The sequence below is a fragment of the Protopterus annectens genome, chromosome 6.part0 (assembly GCF_019279795.1).
Source record: "Protopterus annectens isolate FY-2018-M chromosome 6.part0, PAN1.0, whole genome shotgun sequence".
Lineage (NCBI taxonomy): Eukaryota > Metazoa > Chordata > Ceratodontiformes > Protopteridae > Protopterus > Protopterus annectens.
The window spans coordinates 1,072,184,133-1,072,207,323 of NC_056737.1; the positions used below are offsets into that span (position 1 = coordinate 1,072,184,133).

At 37.3% G+C, this 23,191-nt stretch overlaps 1 protein-coding gene across 3 annotated transcripts in view; it reads left to right on the forward strand.

Annotated features, from left to right (window-relative positions):
- The window catches only part of TDP1 (tyrosyl-DNA phosphodiesterase 1), a 2,057,997-nt gene that overhangs the window by 688,620 nt on the left and 1,346,186 nt on the right, over positions 1-23,191 (forward strand). For all 3 annotated transcript variants that reach the window (XM_044074699.1, XM_044074698.1, XM_044074697.1), the window contains one exon: positions 3,895-3,943. In XM_044074699.1, coding sequence (XP_043930634.1) covers positions 3,895-3,943 — 49 coding nt within the window. The remainder of the gene's footprint in view (positions 1-3,894; positions 3,944-23,191) is intronic.

Sequence of the window (23,191 nt, forward strand, 5' to 3'; positions counted from 1 at the left end):
CCTTCTCGCCTGGCGGCACCTCTAGGAGGAAGACTGTCTCTTTTCAAAGAAAATTGGGATTTAATTACCCAAGACAAATGGGTTCTGGATATCATTCACCACGGTTACAGGTTTTATTTCCATACCTTGCCTCCTTTCAAAGGCATGCCAGACATTCCTCCTCTACAAAGACAAGAGGCTCACAAGCAAATTTCTCAGTTACTCCAAATAGGGGCCATTCAGACGGTTCCTGTGCCAGAAAGGGGCCTAGGATTTTATTCTCGCCTGTTCCTAGTACCGAAGAAGGGGTACACGTGGAGACCAATTTTGGATTTATCTATCCTCAACACTTATCTGGACATTCCCAAGTTCAAAATGTTGACGTTACAACAGCTTTTACCTCTGCTGGGCAAGGATCACTGGATGGTAACTTTGGATCTCAAGGAAGCTTACCTTCATGTGCCTATAAGACTAAGTTGCAGAAAGTATCTGCGTTTTCGAGCTGGAAATTCTCATTATCAGTTCTCTGCATTGCCCTTTGGCTTATCTACTGCGCCCAGAGTATTCACAAAGGTTCTGGCTCCAGTGATAGCTTACTTCAGGCTAAAAGGAATTCAAATCTATCCTTACTTGGACGATTGCCTGATTCTGGCTCAAGAAAAGGAAGACCTTCTACAGCATTTGGAATATGTCATAGCAGTGCTAAGATGCCTAGGGTATTCTGTGAGCGAAATAAAGTCCAGTCTAGTACCCTCTCAAGACATGTGCTTTCTGGGTGTGAGACTGAATACAGCAGCCCAGATGGCCTTTTTAACCCCGGACAAACAAAAGAATCTTTCCAGTTACTTCCATCAACTATCTCTTCAGTCCGGGCTGACTGCAAGGACAGTCCTTCAAGCCTTAGGGTTCATGGCATCTTGTATTCTGGTGCTTCCCAATGCCAAACTGCATATGAGGAAGCTACAATGGTATCTCAAAATGTATGGACACAGCACTGCCAGGATTTGGACACTGTCATTCAAATAATACCTTGCATTCAAAAGGAATTTTTGTGGTGGGCTCAGGAATGTCACCTAAACAAGGGACTCTCTGTGACCCGGCCAGAGGCGAGTCAAATTCTAACGACAGATGCCTCAGACATTGCTTGGGGAGCTCATCTAAATGGAAAGTGGATACAAGACAAGTGGCCTGCCAGACTACAGCATCTACATATCAACATGAAGGAGATGTTAGCAGTCCAGTTTGCATTAATGGCTTTCAAGGAGTTACTTCTTCCAGGGCAGGTGTTGATTCTAACAGACAACACAACTGTCATGTGGTACATCAACAAACAAGGGGGAACACATTCTTACCCATTGTGCAGGCAAGCAATGATTTTATGGGAGACTGCGCTAAGCTTGCACCTAACTCTTCAGGCAAGGTTTCTGCCGGGAGCACAGAACTCCTTAGCAGATGTGTTAAGCAGACAAATCATGGATCCCCACGAGTGGAAACTGGATCTTCATGTATTTCAAACGTTGACAGTGTCCTGGGGAACTCCAGACATAGATCTGTTTGCTTCTCCACTAAACCACCAGCTGCCAAAGTTTTGCACAAAGAGGTTTCATCACACAGCTTGGAAAGTGGATGCTCTTTCTTTCAGTTGGAAAAATCTTCATGTGTATGCGTTTCCACCTCTGCCTCTTCTTCCAAAGGTGCTTCTAAAGGTCAGACAAGACAAGCCAAGGATGATTTTAATAGCTCCAGATTGGCCTCGGCAGCACTGGTACCCATTACTGAGGAGTCTGGTAAAGAAGCCTCCATGGCCTTTACCCTTGATTCCACATCTGTTGTCTCAGAAGGACGGTCGTCTGCTCAATATCAAGCTTCACTCTCTTCATCTAACAGCCTGGCATATTCTGTTTTGAAGGACAGCAGGTCTCAACTTCCTCAACAAGTTTTAAATGTGATTATGGAAGCCAGAAGACCTAGTACAAGGAAAGTGTACGCAGAAAAATGGAAGAGATTTTTATTTTGTACTGCAGCAAAGAATTTGGAGATTTCAGAGCCTAATTTGAGTGTGGCTCTTTAATATCTTACTGAGTTATTGGACAATGGTTTGTCTTTCTCTTCCATTAAGATTCATGCTGCAGCAATTTCAGCTCACTATGATTGTGACCCACCATTGTTTTCACATCCTTTGTTCAAGCAATTTCTTAGAGGGGCAAAGAATATAAGACCCCCACGTAGAGCTCCTACTCCTGCTTGGGATCTCAATTTTGTGTTGGAGAAACTTACTCTACAACCTTTTGAGCCTGCAGCTACTGCTGAACTGAAATACTTGTCATGGAAGACTGCTTTTTTGTTGGCCATTACTTCTGCAAGAAGGGTTTCTGAGTTACAGGCCCTTATGGCGGTTGAGCCTTTTTGATTTTTCATAAGGATAGGGTATCATTACGTACTAATCCTTCCTTTATGCCTAAAGTGGTTTCTAGTGTGGCTTTAAACCAAACTATTCATTTGCCTACGTTTTATGCAGATCCCCAAAATAAAGGGGAAAAGATTTTGCACACTTTAGATGTACACAGGCAATTACGTTATTATTTGAGCAGGACTAAGGATTTTAGGCAGTCTCAGCAGTTGTTTGTTTCTTTTGCTTTGAGTTCTCAGGGCAAGCCTGTGTCAAAACAAACTATTTCTAGGTGGATTGGGTTTTGCATTGCATTTTGTTATTCCCATCATGGCAAGGAGATTCCAGCTGGGATTAGGCCTCATTCCACTAGGGCTACTGCCACTTCAACAGCTTTTTAAGGGGTGGCAACTAAGGATATTTTGGAGGCAGCTACTTGGAGTTCAGTGCATACTTTCTCTAAGCATTACCACCTTCCTCTCTACTCTAAGTCTAGGGCTGGTTTTGCCACAGCTATTTTGCAAGGCATGTTATCAGCTCCTGCTTCCTTATGATTTGCCAGCCTCCCTTACCTCTGCTTTGGGATTCTACCCAATAGTTAGGACTGCAGCAATGTGGAATGAAGAACATAGTACAGTTTTGTACCTACCATAAATGTAGATGTTCGAGGATCCACATTGCTGCAGTCCAATTTACCCTCCCTCCTTCCCCTCTGTGTTTAGGGGTGGTTGTGTAGGTGAGGTTATATTCTGCTAATTTTGTATATTTTGTGTATATATATGTTTTGGTGCAGATATGTTGGGAGTTTTTGGGTTTTTGGCCTTATCTTTTCAGGGTCTTCTGACATCTGGGGCAAGAAAAGACTGAGGATATGACGTCGGTCATGCGCATTAGTACCCTGACGTACTGACGTCAGTCTAATGCGCCCTGACCGACGTCAGCCATATACTTTGGTATTCGGGCCGACTGGACAGCGGACTACCCAATAGTTAGGACTGCAGCAATGTGGATCCTCGAACATCTACATTTATGGTAGGTACAAAACTGTACTTTTTCTGTACCTCTGACCCTACTAAACTGAAATTGCAAAATATACCTATTCAAAAAAATAAGTCAAAGTTCCTGGCTTTGTTTGTTATCTCTTCACAATAAGTAATTACATTGTTTGATGATCACTACATTTGCACTTTTTCTGAAGTTTCAGACGGGTAAAATATTAGCTGTGAAAGTGAAACGAAAGTCAGGGTTGAGGATCTGGCAATTGCTGCTTCAAAATGTTGGATATACGCCTATTAGGTAACATTTTTGGTCCCTGTAGAGCATGTTCCCAGCAGCCTTTCAGCACTTCATGAATGTATGGGGTTGTTTAATTTGCATGGTTTGATGTAGTGAATTTATCTTTATAAATTAAGTGTATGACTCAATTAAAATATCTTTGGTCATGATGGAAAAGGGGTTGTGGAGGGATGTATTTAGATAGACATGCTTTTAGTCTTACCTTGTTTTGTTTTATTTTATCCTTTTAGATTTACCCTACTGTGGATAATGTGAGAACAAGTTTAGAAGGATACCCAGGTAAATGATTACAAGCATGTTTGGAGTACTTCTTAGCAGCTGGTCCCGTGAAATATTTTTAATGCAAATAGGTTAGTAAAGACAAAGCTTGGGTACACTGTATCATATAATGTCAGTCTGTAAACCTCCAATACGTTGTGAAGTATAAAACCTGAGTGTCTTACATACTTGAGAAGTACTGTTACCATTGTTATGTCACCCTGGAGGAGGGATTGCTGTTATACATTGGACTCTACAGATAAAAAGGATTTTGTGAAATGAAATGCTTGTGGAAAATTTCTTTAATTATGTGCAAGACCAAATAGAAAAATAGCTCTAAACCATATTTCTGTTTAGGAACATATTCATTTATTTGTTTTCCAAATACTTGGTTTATCCTTTTCAAGTTTGTGAGGGAGCCAGTGTTTATCCAGGCACTAAAAGGATGCAAGGTAGAGAAGTAATCCTGGTTGGAATGCCAGTCCGTCACAGGATACATACACACACACTTGCATTCATACTCGCTCATTAACTCACCTGTGAGCAATTTAGCAGTTTGCCAGTACTCCTCTCTGCATGTTATATGGATGTGGGAGAAAGCCAAAGCCGCAGCCAAAATCCATGCTGGTAAAGGGAGACCATGGATTCTCCACACAGAAGGTACCCAAGCTTGGAACTGGAGAATTAAGCTGTGTGAGGCAGCAACACTAGACACTTTGCAACCGATTTACTGAAATCTGCATTTTTTGTTACAATAAAAGAATGCATTTAACAGTTCAGCTGTGCTTGAGCAGCAATGGGTAAACAAAATAGCTGTCTTTTTTTTATATGTTCCTTACTTTAGAGTATTACATATGTACTGAGCAATATGTCAATGCATGCAAAAAACCCTTTGTTTTGTGCAGAAGCCAAATTGTGTTGACAAATCTGATTTAATTTGGTTTTTCCATGTATTTATAGGTGTGGGTGTGTGTATATGTGTGTCTATATATATATATATATATATATATATATATATATATATATATATATATATATATGTTTTATGGGGAGGTTAAACCACTGCTTGAAGCTAGTGAATTGAAATGGCAAATCCAGCTTAGAGCAGACACCCCCCAGGGTTCAGTGGACACTTGAATGTTAAATGTGTACTTGAATGGAACAGGTAGGAGGCAACAGCCCCCTCTACATAATCACTTATTAAACTGTCAGTCAAAAACGGCTGATTTATGTTACTTCCAAAATGTTTCAATTTAGATTTCTGTAGAAGTTGGACTGTCTAAATCAACCAATGAAAGTGCTTAAATCCATACTAAGTATCTTAGTAGTTCTTTCTGAATGATCCAGAATTTTTTTTATGTATATTTATGTGTGTATCTATATGTATGTATACATATATATATATATATATATATATATATATATATATATATATATATATATGAATCTATATATATATGAATCTACATATATATATATATATATATATATATGTGTGTATATATATATATATATATATATATATATATATATATATATGAATCTATATATATATATATATATATATATATATATATGAATCTATATATATATATATATATATATATATATATATATGTGTGTGAGTGTGTGTGTGTGTGTGTGTGTGTGTGTGTGTGTGTGTGTATATTCACTTCATAATCTCAAAATACTGAAATCTTGAATTTCAGTTTTTCGAGACCATGAAATCGAATCCACACAACACCGAAACAGCAAAGCCCAAAACCGTGGAATTCAAAACACCTAAAACACTGTACACACCAGACCACACATATACCACAACACCCATACCACAACATAAACAAACAAAACAACACACATCCCCAAACCTACAACACAAATAAGCAGGGGGGCAAGATAACCTGCACCCCCCATGTGGGGGGGTACACCCCTATACTTATATATACTTATATATACTAACTCCGAGATCGCGCACACACACACATTCTGCAGTCCCTCACACACACATCACACATATCAGCACACTCACATACACTCAAACTCCCACCCAAAACCCTTACAAAAACACTCACTTACCTAACAGAACACACAGCACCACACACCATCCACATACCATACTATAGCAGCCATCTGTGTGCCACCTGGAAATAACATACACATCCTTGAGCCTGTTGTGTCATGAATCTCACTCCATATAACCTACGAGACAGGTATCCTTAGAGATGTCAATATTAATTGAAAAAAGCTATCAACCAACTCTCCTTATCTCTGTGGGCGGCACAGTGGTGCAGCGGTTAACGTTGTCGCCTCACAGCAAGAGGTTCTCCGGTTCGATTCTCAGCTGGGGTGCCTTCTGTGTGGAGTTTGCATGTTCTCCCTGTGTTCGCGTGGGTTTCCTCCGGGTACTCCGGTTTCCTCCCACATTCCAAAGACATGCATCTGGAGCATTTCTCCCCGGGCCTCTGCTGAAAACAGGCTCTGTGGAACCTAGTCGGACTTTCCCGGTCAACAAATGATAAATAAATAAATAAATAAATAAATCTCAGTATTAACCTATATAAGCCCTCCACTTAATTTCATATTGTATTGTTTAGTTTTGCTTTAATGTTGCTTAGTAAAACAAAAGTAAGTGGGGGGCTTCGCCCACCACACCTCCCATTGTGGGGGGCTATGCCCCCCACACCCCCCCTAACTATGTATTCTAACTCCAGGGTCGCACTACAGTGGGAAAGGGGGCATATCCCATTTTCTTGCCAATAATACTTGTCAGTCAAATGAAGTGTCGGTCAAATGAAATTTCGGTCATTTGGTCTCAGGCATATGGGTGTCGGGGCATATGGGTGTCGGTCAATCGGAAGTTAGGGCAAATGAAGTAGACCCATATATATATATATATATATATATATATATATATATGTATATATATACACACATATACATACACACACACCCAAAGTCTCTAACAAAGCATCCATTTTTCATGCCTGGCTAAGCCATAATCAACCATACATTGTTGCCGTCACTGGAACATGGCTTAAGCCCCATATCTCAGACTCTAAAATACTACCCCCAGGCTTCCAAGCCTTTACGTGCAATCGTACGCCCAAAAAAGGTGGTGGTGTCACATTAATGTATTCAAACTTGATCTCCATTATCCTCTACTCTAATGAAATTCCTCATTTTGGTAATGCTGAAATACTGGCCTGCTTACTTAAGATGAATAACCATTAAAGTCTCTGTAGCATCACCCTATACATCCCCCCTGGAAACAATATCCCAATCCTGGAAGAAATCCTTCTGTGGGCCTCTACCAACATAAATAATGAGACATACATACTAGGCGACATAAACATAAATTGGGACAACATGAATAACTCAATACCTACTCAATTCATTAATCACTTTAACTTTACCCAAATAATTAATTCTTTTACTAGACCAAATAAAACCACTCCTCCAGGCTCTACCCTTGACTCTATTCTAACAACCCATCCAGATAAAATTACAAACTCTGGCACAATTCCCGACTCCATCAGTGACCACCTCCCAGCTTATGCTCATCGTTCTTCCTGTTTTTCCTTTCTACAATATCACTACATCCACACATGTAACCTTAGTAATTTCAACCCTAGCCTATTCTCTAGCTCCCTCAAACTAATAAACTGGAACATTCTAAATACCCTTTCTCTTGATGATGCCAGTGACCATTTTAATTCCACTTTTATAAATGTTTTAAATAGTGTGGTATCAACTAGAACAAAAAGAATGAAAACCAACTCTGCCCCATCACTCACAAAAGATACTAAAAAACTAAATGCATCAAAGGGACAAATCCTGGAAACTTTATCAAAAAAATAAACTCCCTGAAACCCTTCAGTACAAACAGCTCCGTAACCTCACAAAAAAACTAATCCTTTGAGACAAAAAATCCTACTTTATCAAACTCCAGTCCCAACCATACTACAAACCCCAAACAGTTCTGGAAACCTATAAATTCTCTTCTCAACCCAGGCACCCAAAACAATGCCTGACCCTGACCCCAATAAATCTGATCAAGAATTAGCCTCTTTATTCAATTCTGTCTTTATTAACTCCATATCTGAACTAACAAAATCCTTTGAGAAAAACACTCCCTTGTACACTCATACTTTCTCCATCACAACCCCTCCTTAAACTGACTCCAATTCCACTCCCATCTTCAAAGTAAAACCCATATCCACCAGCTATATAAGAAAACTTCTTTCCATACTAAAACCCTGCTCTAACGCTCCTGACATCATCCCCTCTATTTTTCTTAAATTCGCTGCTGATGGAATAGCATTCTCTATAAGTATATTAATCAACAGGTCTATACAGGAATCCTACGTCCGCAAACTCTAGCGCACTGCCTGTATTCTACCTCTTCATAAAGGTGGGAAAAACACTCAAATTTCCACCCTATAGCCATCCTCTCCCCTATCTCCAAAATCCTAGAAAAAATGCGTTCATCTACAACTAATGCCATTCCTAACTCAAAACCACCTCCTCACTCCTACCCAGCATGGTTTCCGACCTGGGCATAGCACTACAACAGCTATCCTCTCTTTCCTAGTTACAGTTAATCATGTCAGTGATTCTGGGGAAATAATATCCACAGTGCTTCTGGACCTCTCCAAAGCCTTTGATATTGTTTCCCACACCCATCTTCTGAGCCATCTCTCAAACTACCCTCTCCTTGTTCTCAAGCTACCTCTTCGATAGAACTCAGGCTGTAAAATGGAGGAAAAGCATCTCCCCTTTTCTTCATACTCCCACAGGCGTATCCAAAGGATCTATTCTTATACCAATGCTGTTCAATATCTTTATCAACGCATTTCACTCCGCCATTCCCAATGCCAAAATAATGCAATACGCAGACAACTGAACTTTAGTCTGCTGTGCCTCTAATCTCTCTGAGCTCTTAACAAAGACCCAAACTGCCTTCTCAACAACTGAAGCTTGGATGCTCCAAAATCATTTCTCCTTACACCAACAAATCCAAAATGTTAATCTTCCTTCCTTTAAAATACTTCTCTTTTGACAAAACCTCTTTCCAAATTCTAAGCCAAAATAACTCTCCTATTGAAGTCAGCTCCCTTGCAAAGTTATTAGGTGTAACTATAGATGAACATCTAAAATTTGACAACCATGTACTCCTAAACATCAAAACAACACACCAAAAACTTGGGTATACTTTATAGGAATAACTGCTTTCTCTCACCTCTTACCAGACATAATCTTGCCTCTGCTTATCTCCTCCCCTCCCTAATATATGGTGTCCCCCTTCTAACCAACTTATCTGCATCTATTACATCCAAATTAGAAACTGTTATAACAAAATCTCCAAATTCACCACTAACTCCAAAACCTCCTCCCATAATTGCCTTGCCCTTAATTCTATAGACTGGCTTGAACTTCCAGACCATCTGGACTTCCTTGAACTCACCACTACTCACAAATTATACTTCAACCCCACCTAATGCCCTGCTCTAAAAAAAAAATCCTAGTCCCCTATGTTCCAAACAGAACTCTAAGATCTGCACAGCAAAACCTAATATCTGTTCATAAACCCAACCAACTACCAGGACAACTACTCTCTTTTTCCTTAGCCAAAAAATGGAATTCTCTCCCTCCTTCCCTAAGAATAATAGAAAATATGGTGAGCTTCAAAACACAGCTTCATTCCTACCTCTCCTCTATTCGGAAATGCACCTATCACCTTGGATTCTAGTTCTGTAATGCCAACTCCTTATAATCAAAAATGTCCTTCCTATGTCAAGATTGTAAATATACCTTTCTTTATTTTAAATAATCTAGTATTTGTATTAATCATATGTTGTGAATTTATATCCAGCATTTTACATTTTACTTTTTAATTGCATCATAAATCTCTACTGCATTTTGCTCATTGGAGCTTTATTTCCCGGGCCTCCACTGAAAATGGGCACACTGGGCCCAGTGGACTTTCCCAGTCAACAAACTGGAAATAAATAACTAAATATATGTATGTATGCATGTATGTATGTATGTATATATATATATATATATATATATATATATATGTATGTGTGTGTATAAAAAACAAAGACCGTCTAACATCACATCCTTCCCCAATTCAGTATACATTTAATATTAAGATTTTCATTTAACCCACTAAAAACATCAGCTGCCAGTAGCAACTGCCATCTTAATTATTTAACTTCAAGCAAATTATTATAATCACCAATAAATTTTTGAATATACTCCAGCACTAAAGTCTTTTTAAAATTTGTGCACATTAAACTATGTTTCGCTAAAGCATTATTTTATCTTGCTTCTTAATCTCTGTTTTATGTTCATAGATTCTAGCTGCCAGGGGTTCTATTAGTTTTACCTACATAGAACCATTGGCAAGATACGCATGTAGCAGGGTATATAACATTGGTAGAATTACAACCCAAACTTTTTATAAAAAGAATTTCAAAACCATCATGTTTAGAAATGAACATTTTCCAATTGTTACTAAACGTACAACTTTTATATCTTCCACATCTGAACATTCCTCCTTATGTTATTTTATTTTCTTCATTTCTAAAAGTTTCATTTTGTTCAAAAAAAATGTTATGGTTCTAGTACTTTTATAGCAGAATTTTGGACTAATTCCAACAACTTGATGCAATTTCTGGTTGCCTTTAATAGTTTGCCAGTTATTAGCAATCATTTCCTTTATCAGTTTCATGTCTCTATTAATGGGCAATACAAAAGTATACTGGATATCATTTACACTAATATTTCTCTCTTTAATAAAACCTTATTTTAAAATTGGTTAAAACTTTTTATATCTAGTTAAAAAAATATTTTCAACTAAATTTTTAAGATAGTTTTTTTTCGATAAACATTTCTTCAAGTTTATTACTGCCTTCTATAAATATTTGATCACTAATTATTCGGGACAGTCTAATAAATTGACCATGAACAATACGCAGTTTCATAGAACGTGGATGCTGACTGGAAAATTTTAAATAGTTATTAACAAATGTTTTTTTTTTCCTAAAAAATATTTGAATGAAGACAGGGCACTAGTTTTATCCAAGATAATTTCCAGATCCAAAAATTTAACTTTATGGCCCTTATTTGCCAAAGTAAATTAAAAAAAAAATCAAAACTTTGTTCATGTTCAGATAGAAAGGCTTCAAAGGCTTAATAAAAAAATATCAGTAAATTGTTTATAAAATGCAACTTTCTTAAAAACTTCTAATTTAACTAAAATTTCACATTCCCTGTAACTTCATACTAAATTTGCATAAGCAGGAGCCATTTTGCTCCCATGGCCACTCCTTGACTCTGTTCATAAATTCTGTCATTAAAAGTAATACAATTATTATCAAAAATAATATCTAGCAATATACAAATTGTATTTATTTTAACATTACTAAAATTAATAGGACAGCAGCTGTCCAACTCCCATGGCATTCACTGCACCCAAATTTTATATACATTCCCTGTAAGGCAGCATTTAATTCCCTGCCCTCCACTGAGACTGTGATGACTTACCTGAAGGTCTACGACAACATTGGGTAATCGCAGCATAATTTAAAGTGCTAAAGCAGAAACAAAAGTAAAGGAAGCTAGTTTTATGTACATCCCCTGTATGGTAGCATTGATTTTCCTGCTCTCCACTGAGACTGAGATCACGTACTCTGAAGGTCTACAAAAAAATCTGATAATCACAACATAATTTAAAGTGCTAAAACAAAAACAAAAGTACTAAACAAAAACAAAAGTAAAGAAAACTAGCATAGGTGCATATTACATAACATCTCTGACCGCTAACCACCAGTACAGTTGAGAATTAAGCCTACTGTATTTGGTGACCACCACCCCAGGAGCGGCAGCTACTTACTACTAGTTTTCCCTCTCCCTTTCAGTGTTAACCCACCTCCAAAACTGATAATTGGCTAGACTTTCAGATTAAGGCTGTACCCTGTTTTCCCGGGTGCAGTCAAACAAAATAATAGTAATAATTTCCTGTCAGTGGGTGTTACAGTGGTGCAGCGTTTAATGTTGTCACCTCACAGCAAGAGTTTCTCCGGTTCGATTCTTGACTGGGGTGCCTTCTTTGTGGAGTCTGCATGTTCTGCCTGTGTTTGTGGGTTCTTCTTCCAGGTTCTCCCGTTTCCTCCCACATTCCAAAGACATTCATCTGGAGCGTTTCTCCTTGGGTCTGTGCTGAAGTGCTAAAACAAAAACAAAAGTACTAAACAAAAACAAAAGTAAAGAAAACTAACATAGGTGCATATTACATAACATCTCTGACCGCTAACCACCAGTACAGTTGAGACTTAAGCCTACTGTATTTGGTGACCACCACCCCAGGAGCGGCAGCTACTTACTACTAGTTTTCCCTCTCCCTTTCAGAGTTAACCCACCTCCAAAACTGATAATTGGCTAGACTTTCAGATTAAGGCTGTACCCTGTTTTCCCGGGTGCAGTCAAACAAAATAATAGTAATAATTTCCTGTCAGTGGGTGTTACAGTGGTGCAGCGTTTAATGTTGTCACCTCACAGCAAGAGTTTCTCCGGTTCGATTCTTGACTGGGGTGCCTTCTTTGTGGAGTCTGCATGTTCTGCCTGTGTTTGTGGGTTCTTCTTCCAGGTTCTCCAGTTTCCTCCCACATTCCAAAGACATTCATCTGGAGCGTTTCTCCTTGGGTCTGTGCTGAAAGTAGTCTCTGTCCTAGTCGGACTTTCCCAGTCAGCAAATGTTAAATAAATAAATAAAATATTTCTTTAATATCCTTTGTAACATCCAGGCAATTCTGTTTGTGTCTGGAAAAATAAGATACTAAAGTAACCAAAAGAACCTACCTTATTTGCTTAGCCACTCATTTCTTTTTTATGTCCTTAGTTCTCACCAAGACCTGGGTGTCATACATTGGCCAATCATCTTCCCTTCTTCTGTATTGTCTCTCCCACCTCCATTTTGTCACCCATTATTGGCTAATCAGAATTGACTTAAACTGTGGCACCATTTTAATATCCCACAGCAGCTGTCTGACTCCTACAGCATTCAGTGCCCCCAAATATAAGTGTTGAAAAAAACAAATGCTGGTTTTCATCTAAAATTGTGGAAACAACGTTTTTATTTATGCTGCTGTTAAAACTGGAGAAATACTAAGGTTTTGTCAAAGTTAAAGCTCTGTCATTGTCTCTACCGTCTTTGATTGATGGGAACAGATTTGATGTAAATCAGCTGCATACTCTGCTATAGTCACTGTGTGAACTCCAATATTCTAATTGAGCTGTTTTATTAGGGTTGCAGATTCATTCTAGAAACTGTATTTAACTGGATTTTTTTGTGGAGAATGGTTACTTATTGTACTTGAGACAGGAGAGGAGCAAAGTTATACCACTTTTCAGGGAATGTGAAGATTCAGGTGTTAGATTCAAACTGCTGTACCCAGCTGTCTTCAAGGTATTCTTCCCTGGAGGGACAAAATCTTTTTTTTATGCAGTACATGCTAAGGAGGAAATACAAAAGTTTGTCCAATAAAAATAAGCTGTGAAACAGAAGGGGATTCTACTTCTTGTTCTTCTGGTAATAAAGACGACGGAGGGGCTATATCTGTGAAACCTTTTAAAATTTTCAATGGAAAATGGAAAGAAAGAAGGGAACACAAAAGTTGACTAGAAGAATCGAGAGTACATTGGAAATGAAGCAGAGGCAGTATTTCATAGATAAACAGTTTTTCAGAATGTTTTGGGCTTGTGGGGGACTCTAAAGCATATGTTCTATTTCATGTCATTAATGTTCGAAAAGTGCTTTGGGGAAGGGAAGAGGAGGGAGAAAGTTAACTGTAAGTAAAGATTTTTTTCTTAAATAGTACCAGTTTTGTGGCATGTGGTTTTCTTCACATGATATAAAGTAAAGCTTTTTTTTCCAGTTATTTTTAAGTGTAATGGGGATTGTAAAGAGGGTGCTGTTCTTTTTTCTTTCTTTCTTCTTGTTCAGTTTTAAGAACTGGTGGTACTGCAGTATATTTAAACAAGCCTGGTTAAAAAGCATGATAAAAGAAAAATTAATGTGCATTTTTTCAGTCTTGCATGGGGAAATGACAGGATTAAAGACCTTCGATTGATATAGTAGCATGGTTTAAGCAACATCAAGTAAATGAAAAAACGTTGAATATTGTGAGGCTTTTTTCTAACATATGTATATTTACTAACGGATGTACAGCTGGTCTTCATGTTTCCATGGAAACAGTCTGAAGAGAAACTGACTGCCTGATTCTCATGTCTCCATGGAAATAATCTGATAAGAAGAAACTGGCTACAGCTTGGTGGAGGGTGATTGGCTAAGGAAAAAAAAAGAAAAGAGAAATTGGCTAGGAGATCATGTTCTCTGAAAGCATTCAGGGGCTTTCCCAAAGTAGATAATTTTTTCTGAAGCAAGGTAGTTAATGTTCTCTGAAAACATTCATGTTTTTTTCCAGCTGGGAGACCTATAAAGGTAAGACAAACCTGATCAGCACTTAGTAGAAGCATTGGCTGTACCATGCCTCTTAGCATGAATGACCTTTCTTTTAGGTTAACTCAAGTCTTGAGTGTGGCTGTCAGTATGGAACTTTTGTTCCTATTAGGAGGGTACGGTTTCAATATTTGAAGGCGTACATAGTTTTGTGTGTTAGTATTAAGTTAATAGCCTTTAGAGGGGTATTGGGAGTGTGTTTTTTGAGGACTTTCAATAAAACAAAAAATGTTTTATAAGATGTGACATAGGCTCAAATGTATATGACAAGAAACAACTGTATAAAAGTTCAACACGCCAAACAATGAATGCATGTGACAAAAGCTGGAACTAGACATTTAACAAAAATGCTTTTATACATGAAAGGTGGGAATAATAACTTTTAATACAATGATGCGTTTTATAATGTTTTTAAATATAAATGGTCTCACAGAAAAATACAAAAAAGAAAAAATAGTGAACTGTATTAAAATGTAGAGTGCAAATAGCTATGTTACAGGAGACACATTTAATAAGAACTGAACATGTGAATGTGATAAAGAAAGGTTTTTATGATGGTTATTAAGCGGAATAACTGGGACAAAGGAAAAGAGGCGTACTTAATTGCTAGAGAACCTCCAATAGTGATAGAAGAAGATAAAAAAGATAACAATGGCAGATTTGTAGTGATAAGAGGCTACTGGCAAGGGAGGAGGATTACACTGGCATGTATTGACATTCCGCCTAAAACTGCTGTAATAGAGCTTTTGGAAAGTTCTGGGAGAAATAATCAGTTTTCAGCAAGGAATATTGCTTATAGATGGGGTTTGGAATTTGATTTGCAGCAGTGAAGATGCGTCTGTGGGACCCAGAAAGGAAAATATAACAAAGGAGGGTGGATTTTTTAAGAAATTTATGAAAATATTTGGCATGGAATATGTAAATTCAGCAATAGGAGTTCGGAGTAAATTTACATATTTCTCCAAGATATAAAAACTGGGCTAGGTTAGACAGCATTTACTTTTCACAGGAACATGTGCATTTAATTGAAAGTGTTGATACCCACCCAGTAACTATTTTAGATCACGCGCCATTAATAGCTAAAACAAAAACATAGGGTAATGAAATAAAAATGAGACATTGTCGCTTTCCCACTTATCTGTTGAAAAAAGATAAATTTAAGGCATGGATAGTGGAGATTATTTAGGAGCTGTTAGAGGGGATAGAAATTTCTTCTCAAATTATAGCTAGGGAGTGATATAAAATTAAATCGGAGTTTAAAAATAGGGTGTTAATAAAAGAAAGGGACCTATGGTTAGGAAGCAACAATAATTATGTAGAGGGACTGACAGATGTTAAAGTATTGCAGAATAGGGGGATTCTCAAACAAGAACAGGATCAACTGCAGAATGCTAGGTAGAAAATGAGGGATTACCTTGATAATATGCACAAACTTAGAAAGACTGTTAAACAACTGTCTTTTGATGATAACACTAAAGTACAAAACTTTTAGCACAATGACTTAGACAACAGAAAGTAGAAAGGTCTGTCACCAAACTTAGGAAGCCCATAACAAAGAAAGTAACGAGATCCAGTAGAGGTATAAGAAATATTTCAGAAATTCTGTAAGAGTCTGTATAAAGCAGAGAAATATGAAAATCAAGAAAAGATACAAATGGAAATGTTTATAGAAGAATTAAATATGCCAAAGTTAGAGGTAGATGAGGCTCATTTTCTGTTAGGATAGGAGGAGATGAGATAAAAATTGCGATGTATAACCAATCGACAGGAATGTCCCCAGGAATAGATGGTATTCCTGTGGAAGTTTGGAAGCTAGGAGGAAAAAAGTTCTGGAAGGTTTTGTTTAACAGTATTTTGAGAGGAGAAGTACCATCATAATGGAAGAAAGCAAGGGTAGCTGTAATACCTAAAGAGGGTAAAGATCCATCAGATCCAGCTTCATACAGGCCCATTTCAGTACTAAACAATGATTATAAAGGGTTCATGTCTGTAATGGTTAAAAGAATGGCAAACATATACTTAAATTGATACGATTGGATCAGTGTGTTTGTGGAGGGGAGGCAAACATTTGACAACTTTAACAGAACATTGATGATCCGGAGGAAAGCAGAATGTAAGAAAATACTATTGTTGTTGCTGGGTCCTGATGCAGAAAAAGCATTTGTCAGAGTAACCTGGGACTTTATTAGCAGGGCAATGGAAGCATTTGCATTTCCTGAAAAAATTATAAGGTTGATTAGGAGGATAAGTATATGAGGGGATCAGAGGTGAAAATTAAAGTGGGTGAGGTCCTCTCTGATAATTTCTGCCTAAGCAGAGGAACCAGGCAGGGGTATCCTCTTTCCCCTTTAGTATTTGCATTATATTTAGAACCAGTGAGAAAGAAAATAAGGGACTCAGAGAATTCAAGGATGTCATTGGTATGGTAGTGAAGAAGAGCTGGCTTTATTTGCAGATGATATTATTTTCTACCTGACAAAAGCAGAAAGACATTATAGTGTTGGTGAACATTTTGCAACAGTTTCAGATCTTTTCGGGATACAAAATTAATGAGTCTAAAACAAAGGCAATAGCAGTAAATTATGTACCCACACATGAACTGGTTCACGAATACCCACAATTATGGGGACATGAAAAAATGAAATATTTAGGTGTATGGATTAAAAATAATTCTAGTGTGGCAACTAAGCATACATGAGAGGAGACTAAAAAGATAATACCAAAACTGAGAAAATGGAAGCTTTGTTTTATGGATACGGATAGTAAGATAGAAGCAGTTAAAATGTTTTAGTCCCTTTTGTCTTATATATAGGTCAGGCATATTTTTATCAACCAACGGAGAATTTATGGGTAGCTGGAAGGGGAAGAAGGTAAGAGCCAAGTGTGATAAGATTCTTCCAATAGAACAAGGTGGATTGGGATTACCCAATTTGAATGGATATTTCAGAGATACACAGTTAGGACTCCTGTACATAGCACAAGCAGAAGACTATAATTCAAAGTGGAAAGATATGATGATGAAATGCGATGGAAGCTCAAGAAACAAGGAGAAACTGGGATTTTAGATGCGGGCCTTTAAGGAGAATAACAATAATCATGTAGAATATTATATCCGTAAAGTAGCAGAAGGTATTCTAAGAGCTAAACCAACACGGGAAAGGAGATTCTGCCAATAGGGATGACTGCAATTAGGGATATAGACTATAGGCAAGAGGGGGCAGGAATTTATTGGAGAAAACTGGTGAAGGAACCAAGGTATTGGGAGCAAATAACTAGATGGGGAAAGATGATGTGCAGGTTAGAGATTGCCTTCCCTGTTGGGGATTGATATCAATGTATAGGCAGCGAGAAAGAAATTAGGGGGTCATAAACGTAAGACCAGCACTGGTACAGTTTTTAATATAATCTAGAACTGAAGCTGTCATTAAAAAATGAATAATTCATAGAGCATATAAAATATTGCATGATAACTGTAAGAATCAATCAGAGGAGGTTAGGAAAGATTGGGAAGAGAGAGTGGATAAGCAATTCACAAAGAAACAATAGGAAGATATATGTATATCTCCCTAATATGCAATAGAATCTAGACGATTTTGTATTTTTGCCTGGAAATGTGTACATAGCTATTTTTATACCCCAAGTAGAATACAGAGAATTCTTCCTCGGGCAGACAGTAAATGTTGGAGGTGTGAAGGGGAAGAATGAGGTAATGGAGAACATATTTTCTGGTAGTACAGTGAGTTGGCGCACTTTAAGGAATCCCTGCAGGATACACTGTAGGAAATGCTGGGTGGGCAGATTGGTCTGACAAGGGAGATGATTTTTCTGAGGTATGATATAGAATCGGGAATTGCTTAGACATGGTAAGGCCTTGCTGTGTCTAATAATGGTGACTGCCAAAAATGCTATTGCTAGAAAATGGAAATCCACAGCTAGTGGGGCTTGGCTTTGTTGGCCTGAAATTGTCCATTAAAACGAAACAAGTCATGGGCATTCAGAATCGCCAATTAGCTGAAACACCTGATGTTCATAGGGATCATTTGCATATATCCCATGTGCCTCTGATACAAGAAGTTTGGGAGGTCACTCAGTGGAAGTTCTAGCTTTGCTGGAGTTTTCATTTTGCTTTTACTGATTGGTTTTTCAGTGACCTTCTCACTTATTGTTTTAGATTGTTGTTTGGGATATTTTTGTAGTGACCCTAATGATAATGGGCATCAGTTGGGTATAACAGCCCTGTGTTTCTAATACTTAGTCAAACCCTCTGCTTGTGCTGTGCTGATAAGGTCATAACAAGGCAGAAATATGCATATCCACATCTAATGGGGTTTGGCTTTGTTGGTCTGAAATTGTCCATTAAAACGATGAAACAAGTCATGGGCATTTAGAATCGCAAATTAGCTGAAACACCTGATGTTCATAAGGATCATTTGCATATATCCCATGTGCCTGTGATAGAAGAGGTTTGGGAGGTCACTCAGTGGAAGTTCTAGCTTTGCTGGAGTTTTCATTTTGTTTTTATTAATTTACATAGTTTGAATAATTATGTGGCGCTTGATATCACCCTTTGTGGTTTAAGGGCATATAAGGACCCTGCAACTCCCTTTGATATGGATGATGAAATAGATACTGCTTTTCATAAAAGGTGGGTGTGTGCAGCACATAAGTGCACCTTAGAATGGCTTGGTATATTGATTGAATGTGATAGGGTGAAACAACAAAAATTGCAAACAGAAATTAGTTCTACATGTAGTAATCTGGTTTCTAAAACGAACACAGAATTTCTTGATAAAATCTTAAAAGATGTTAATGTCAAATTACAGAACTATGAGAAGGAAATTTTGGACAGAAAATTACATAAACTGACTCATGACACCCGTGATTACGATAATGGTACGCCCTTCCTGTTCAGAACTCACTGGAAGAAAGTTTTACGGCATGTTTCATTCAAGTAGGGTAATAGTGATGGAGAACAGCCTTTGTTTTCCCCTGCACACACCTCTACTAGTTTTTATTTCTTCTGAGGAAGAGGATAATCATGCTGTGAATAAAAATGACTTTCCGCCACTTCTGAACCTCAGAATGTTGCTCAGTATCAACAGACTTTTCGGAATAGTACAAGTACTCTATATGGGGGACCACAGAGCAAGAAACGCCAGAGAGAGGGACAATTTAATGGACATTGGCAACAACAACCCCAGCAGTTTCCACAACGGAAAATGGGTAAATGGTAATTGTCATTCATACATTAATTTTTCTGGTTATGTTCTTGATGACTGTGAAAAGGCCTTTCTAGAATGTGGACTTAAATTTATTCCTACTGTTGGGAGTTAAAATGTGACATTTTTTAATTTATTAGGAAACTACAGCTTAAAGTATTGTTTAATGGTAAGATGGCTTCTTTAGATTATGGTTCAGATGACACTAATTCTGATACCGATATGGGTAGTTTTTATTCCTGTGTATCAGATGAAACACCTAATGCCTGTAGTATTTTACACTAGTATGATCTCTGCCAAAAGGAAGTTTGTTCCCATTTTTAATGATGAGAGTGTTACAGTTGTATAGGATGTTAAATTTCTCAGTGGAACAGGAAATGTATGAGTTCCTGGGGAATGTTAATATACATCATATATAATTTAACAAAAGCTGAATGGTCTTCTTTGGTAGCTCTTAGTAAAAACAGGAATCTTATTTTTAAGCCCTTTGATAAGGGCAATAAACTTGTCATTATGGATGTAACCCAATATTTGGATATGTGCTATAGACATCTAAATGATGACAATGTTTATCTGAAGGTTTCTTTTTCTATGTACAGGTCAGCTATCAGTGAGTATTTAGATCTGATTGGAAATGGTTTAAGATTGGGGTATATTTCTTCTGATGATGCTAAAAAGAAATTTGGTGTGGATGGTGCTGATATTGCATGCTTTTATTGCTTGCCCAAAATACACAAAAGTCTCTCTAATCCACCTGGACCCCCCCATAGTATCAGGGACTAAATACTTTGCTCATAATATTGGATGTCTGTTACATCAGCTGTTACTACCTAAGGTAATGTTGCTACCCACATATACTAAAAATGTTTTTGATTTTCTAAAGAAAATTAACAATGTGGAAATCAATAGGAATATGTCCTTTGTTACTATGGGTGTGCAAAGTTTATATACAAATATTGCTCACACTTTTGGCATTGAAGCGGTTAGGTTTTTTTATGTGCGAGTCTCCTGCCATGGAATGTATTTTGGAATTATTGATAGTTTGTTTAGAAAAAAACTCTTTTTGAATTTAATGGGGAAATTTATCAACAGAAACGAGGTATGGCTATAGGGGCGGCATTTGCCCTTGCATATGCCAACCTGAGTATGGGATTGTTTGAATTAGAATGTATATATAGATCATCATTTTATATACAACATGTTAAATTTTATGCTCTGTTTATTGATGATCTATTTTTTTTTTTGTGTGATGGGGTAGAAGAGAAGGGGGATGAATTTATTGAGCATATACAGTCCAATAGATTTAATCTGTTATTTGATGGCATACAGAGGGGCAAAAAAGTGTCCTTTCTGGATGCCGAATTGGATATTTCTAGGTGTAGAGGGTTACATACTGAAGTATATAGAAAATTTGATGAAATTAACCAATATTTAAAAGCTTCCAGTTATCAGCCCCTACTTACTATTGAAGCCCTCCCCTATGGGGAAATGGTGCGGATTAGTAGGTTATGCAATGACCCTATAGAACTTCAGGAGGAGATGTTGCGAACAAGCTCAATCTTTGCATCTAGGGGCTATAGTAGCTCAATTATTGATAGAGCAATTATTAAAATAAAAAAGGAGAGAGATAGTTACCGTAGGTGCAATAAAATTAGTACTATATGTGATGGGAGTCAGACTGACATCTACCTTTGTATCTACTTATAGTTGCTTTAGTGATATTTTAAAAGGTTTGGTGAAATATTATTGGCAGTACATGCAATGTAATGGAGATTCTCAGTTATGGTCAACTGAGAAACTTAAATTTTCATTTAGGGTGGGGAAAGTTTAAAAAAAATTTTAGTGAAAGGAAAATTTATTATGCCTATTGTTAATATACACAATTTGAGATTTAATTCTGGTACCTATGTATGCAATAGATGCAAGGCTTGTAAACATATTGTGAATAGTTTTGAGAATATTGGAAGTAGATTTGCAGTGAAATGTTTTTTTAGATGTGATACCACTGGTATAATGTATGCCCTTAAATGCCCATGTAATACATTTTATATTGGTCAGTCTCTGAGAGCTTTTAAAGTGAGATTTCTTGAGCATTTAAGAGACACAGAAAATTTTAAAGAAACTAGTTCTGTGGCAGTTCATTTTTACCAAGCATATCAGGGTTCATCTGTGAGTTTGTAAGGTGCTATTTTAGAAAAAGTGGATAGTAATAACTGTGTTTACTGACACTTGTTTTAAGGATAAACTTTTATATAAAGAAACCATCTGTATTCTTAAATTTTATACTCTTATACCTAATGGTATGAATTCTGAACTTAATTGGAGAGTTCTTTAATTATGCTCATTTTCTTTAATTGAATTTTTTTTGAATAATTGATTATGCTATTTATATGGAGTGTTTCTTTGGGTGTGTAATTCTCCTTTGAAGGCATTCCAGCCGAGATGTCAGAGAGTGAAGAGAGTGAATAAAATATTTCCGGATTCTACTGGGTCACTGGTCTTTTGGTTCTTTTTCTTTTTTATTTATTTTATTTTAGTTGTGTATTGTTACACGGGAATACTGTCTGTTCCTAGAGACTTTCCTATTGATTGATTATACATCACCATTTTATTTCATCTTTTCCTATCTTAACTGTTAATTCTTGAGATTTGTATTTTTCTAACCTTGGCATAATTAAGCATTCCATAAGTATTTCATTTCACTTTTTCCACATTCCTTTGCTTTTTACATATTTTCATAAAATTTCCAAAATACTGCCAATATCTGTGAGACAGAGTATTTTTCAAATCATAGGCTTCCTATGTTTGGTGACAACCCTCTCTAACTGCTTAAGTTGTAGTGCTAAAAGTTTTAGTGCTCTGGATTTATTAAATTACAGCTGCTAACAGCAACCTTTCTGACCTCATTCGTATTATCCAAATACTCCCTTATATTCCTGTTAGCACTCTGCATTTACTCTTCATCTTCAGCTATGAGATTTGCCTTATTCTGCAGCAGTTTAACTTCCATCTGTCCCTGTAAATTTGTATTTTATTTGCTTCCCATATCCCTTTCACTGTTATTTCTACCTTATTATTAAACTTCATTTTCATTTATGCTCATTCATTATCCCTTCTAAAGAAATGTTTATCTTCCTAAATAAGTCCTCAGTAATTACCACTACCCACTCCTTAAAAGCCTCTGTTTTTAAAAAAGTAAGTACAAAAGTGGCAGTGTCTAATTTGTCTCATTTTTACTTCATTACCCTGCATCTTTATCTTAGAATCTGCGGTGGTGCAGCGGTAGCGTTGTTGCCTTACAGCAAGAGGTTCTCCCATTCGATTCTTGGCTGGAGTGCAGGGAGTGCCTTCTGTTTGAAGTCTGCATGTCCTCCCCGCAGGTCGAGTGGCGTTCTGAAAGACATGCGTCGTTGAAGGTTGGGCGTTGAGCTGGCAACTCCGCACCGTAAAAATCTACTGCCAATCATTAGCGGACCGGAGTTCCGCTGTGGCGACCCCTAACCGGGAAAAGCCGAAAGACAAACA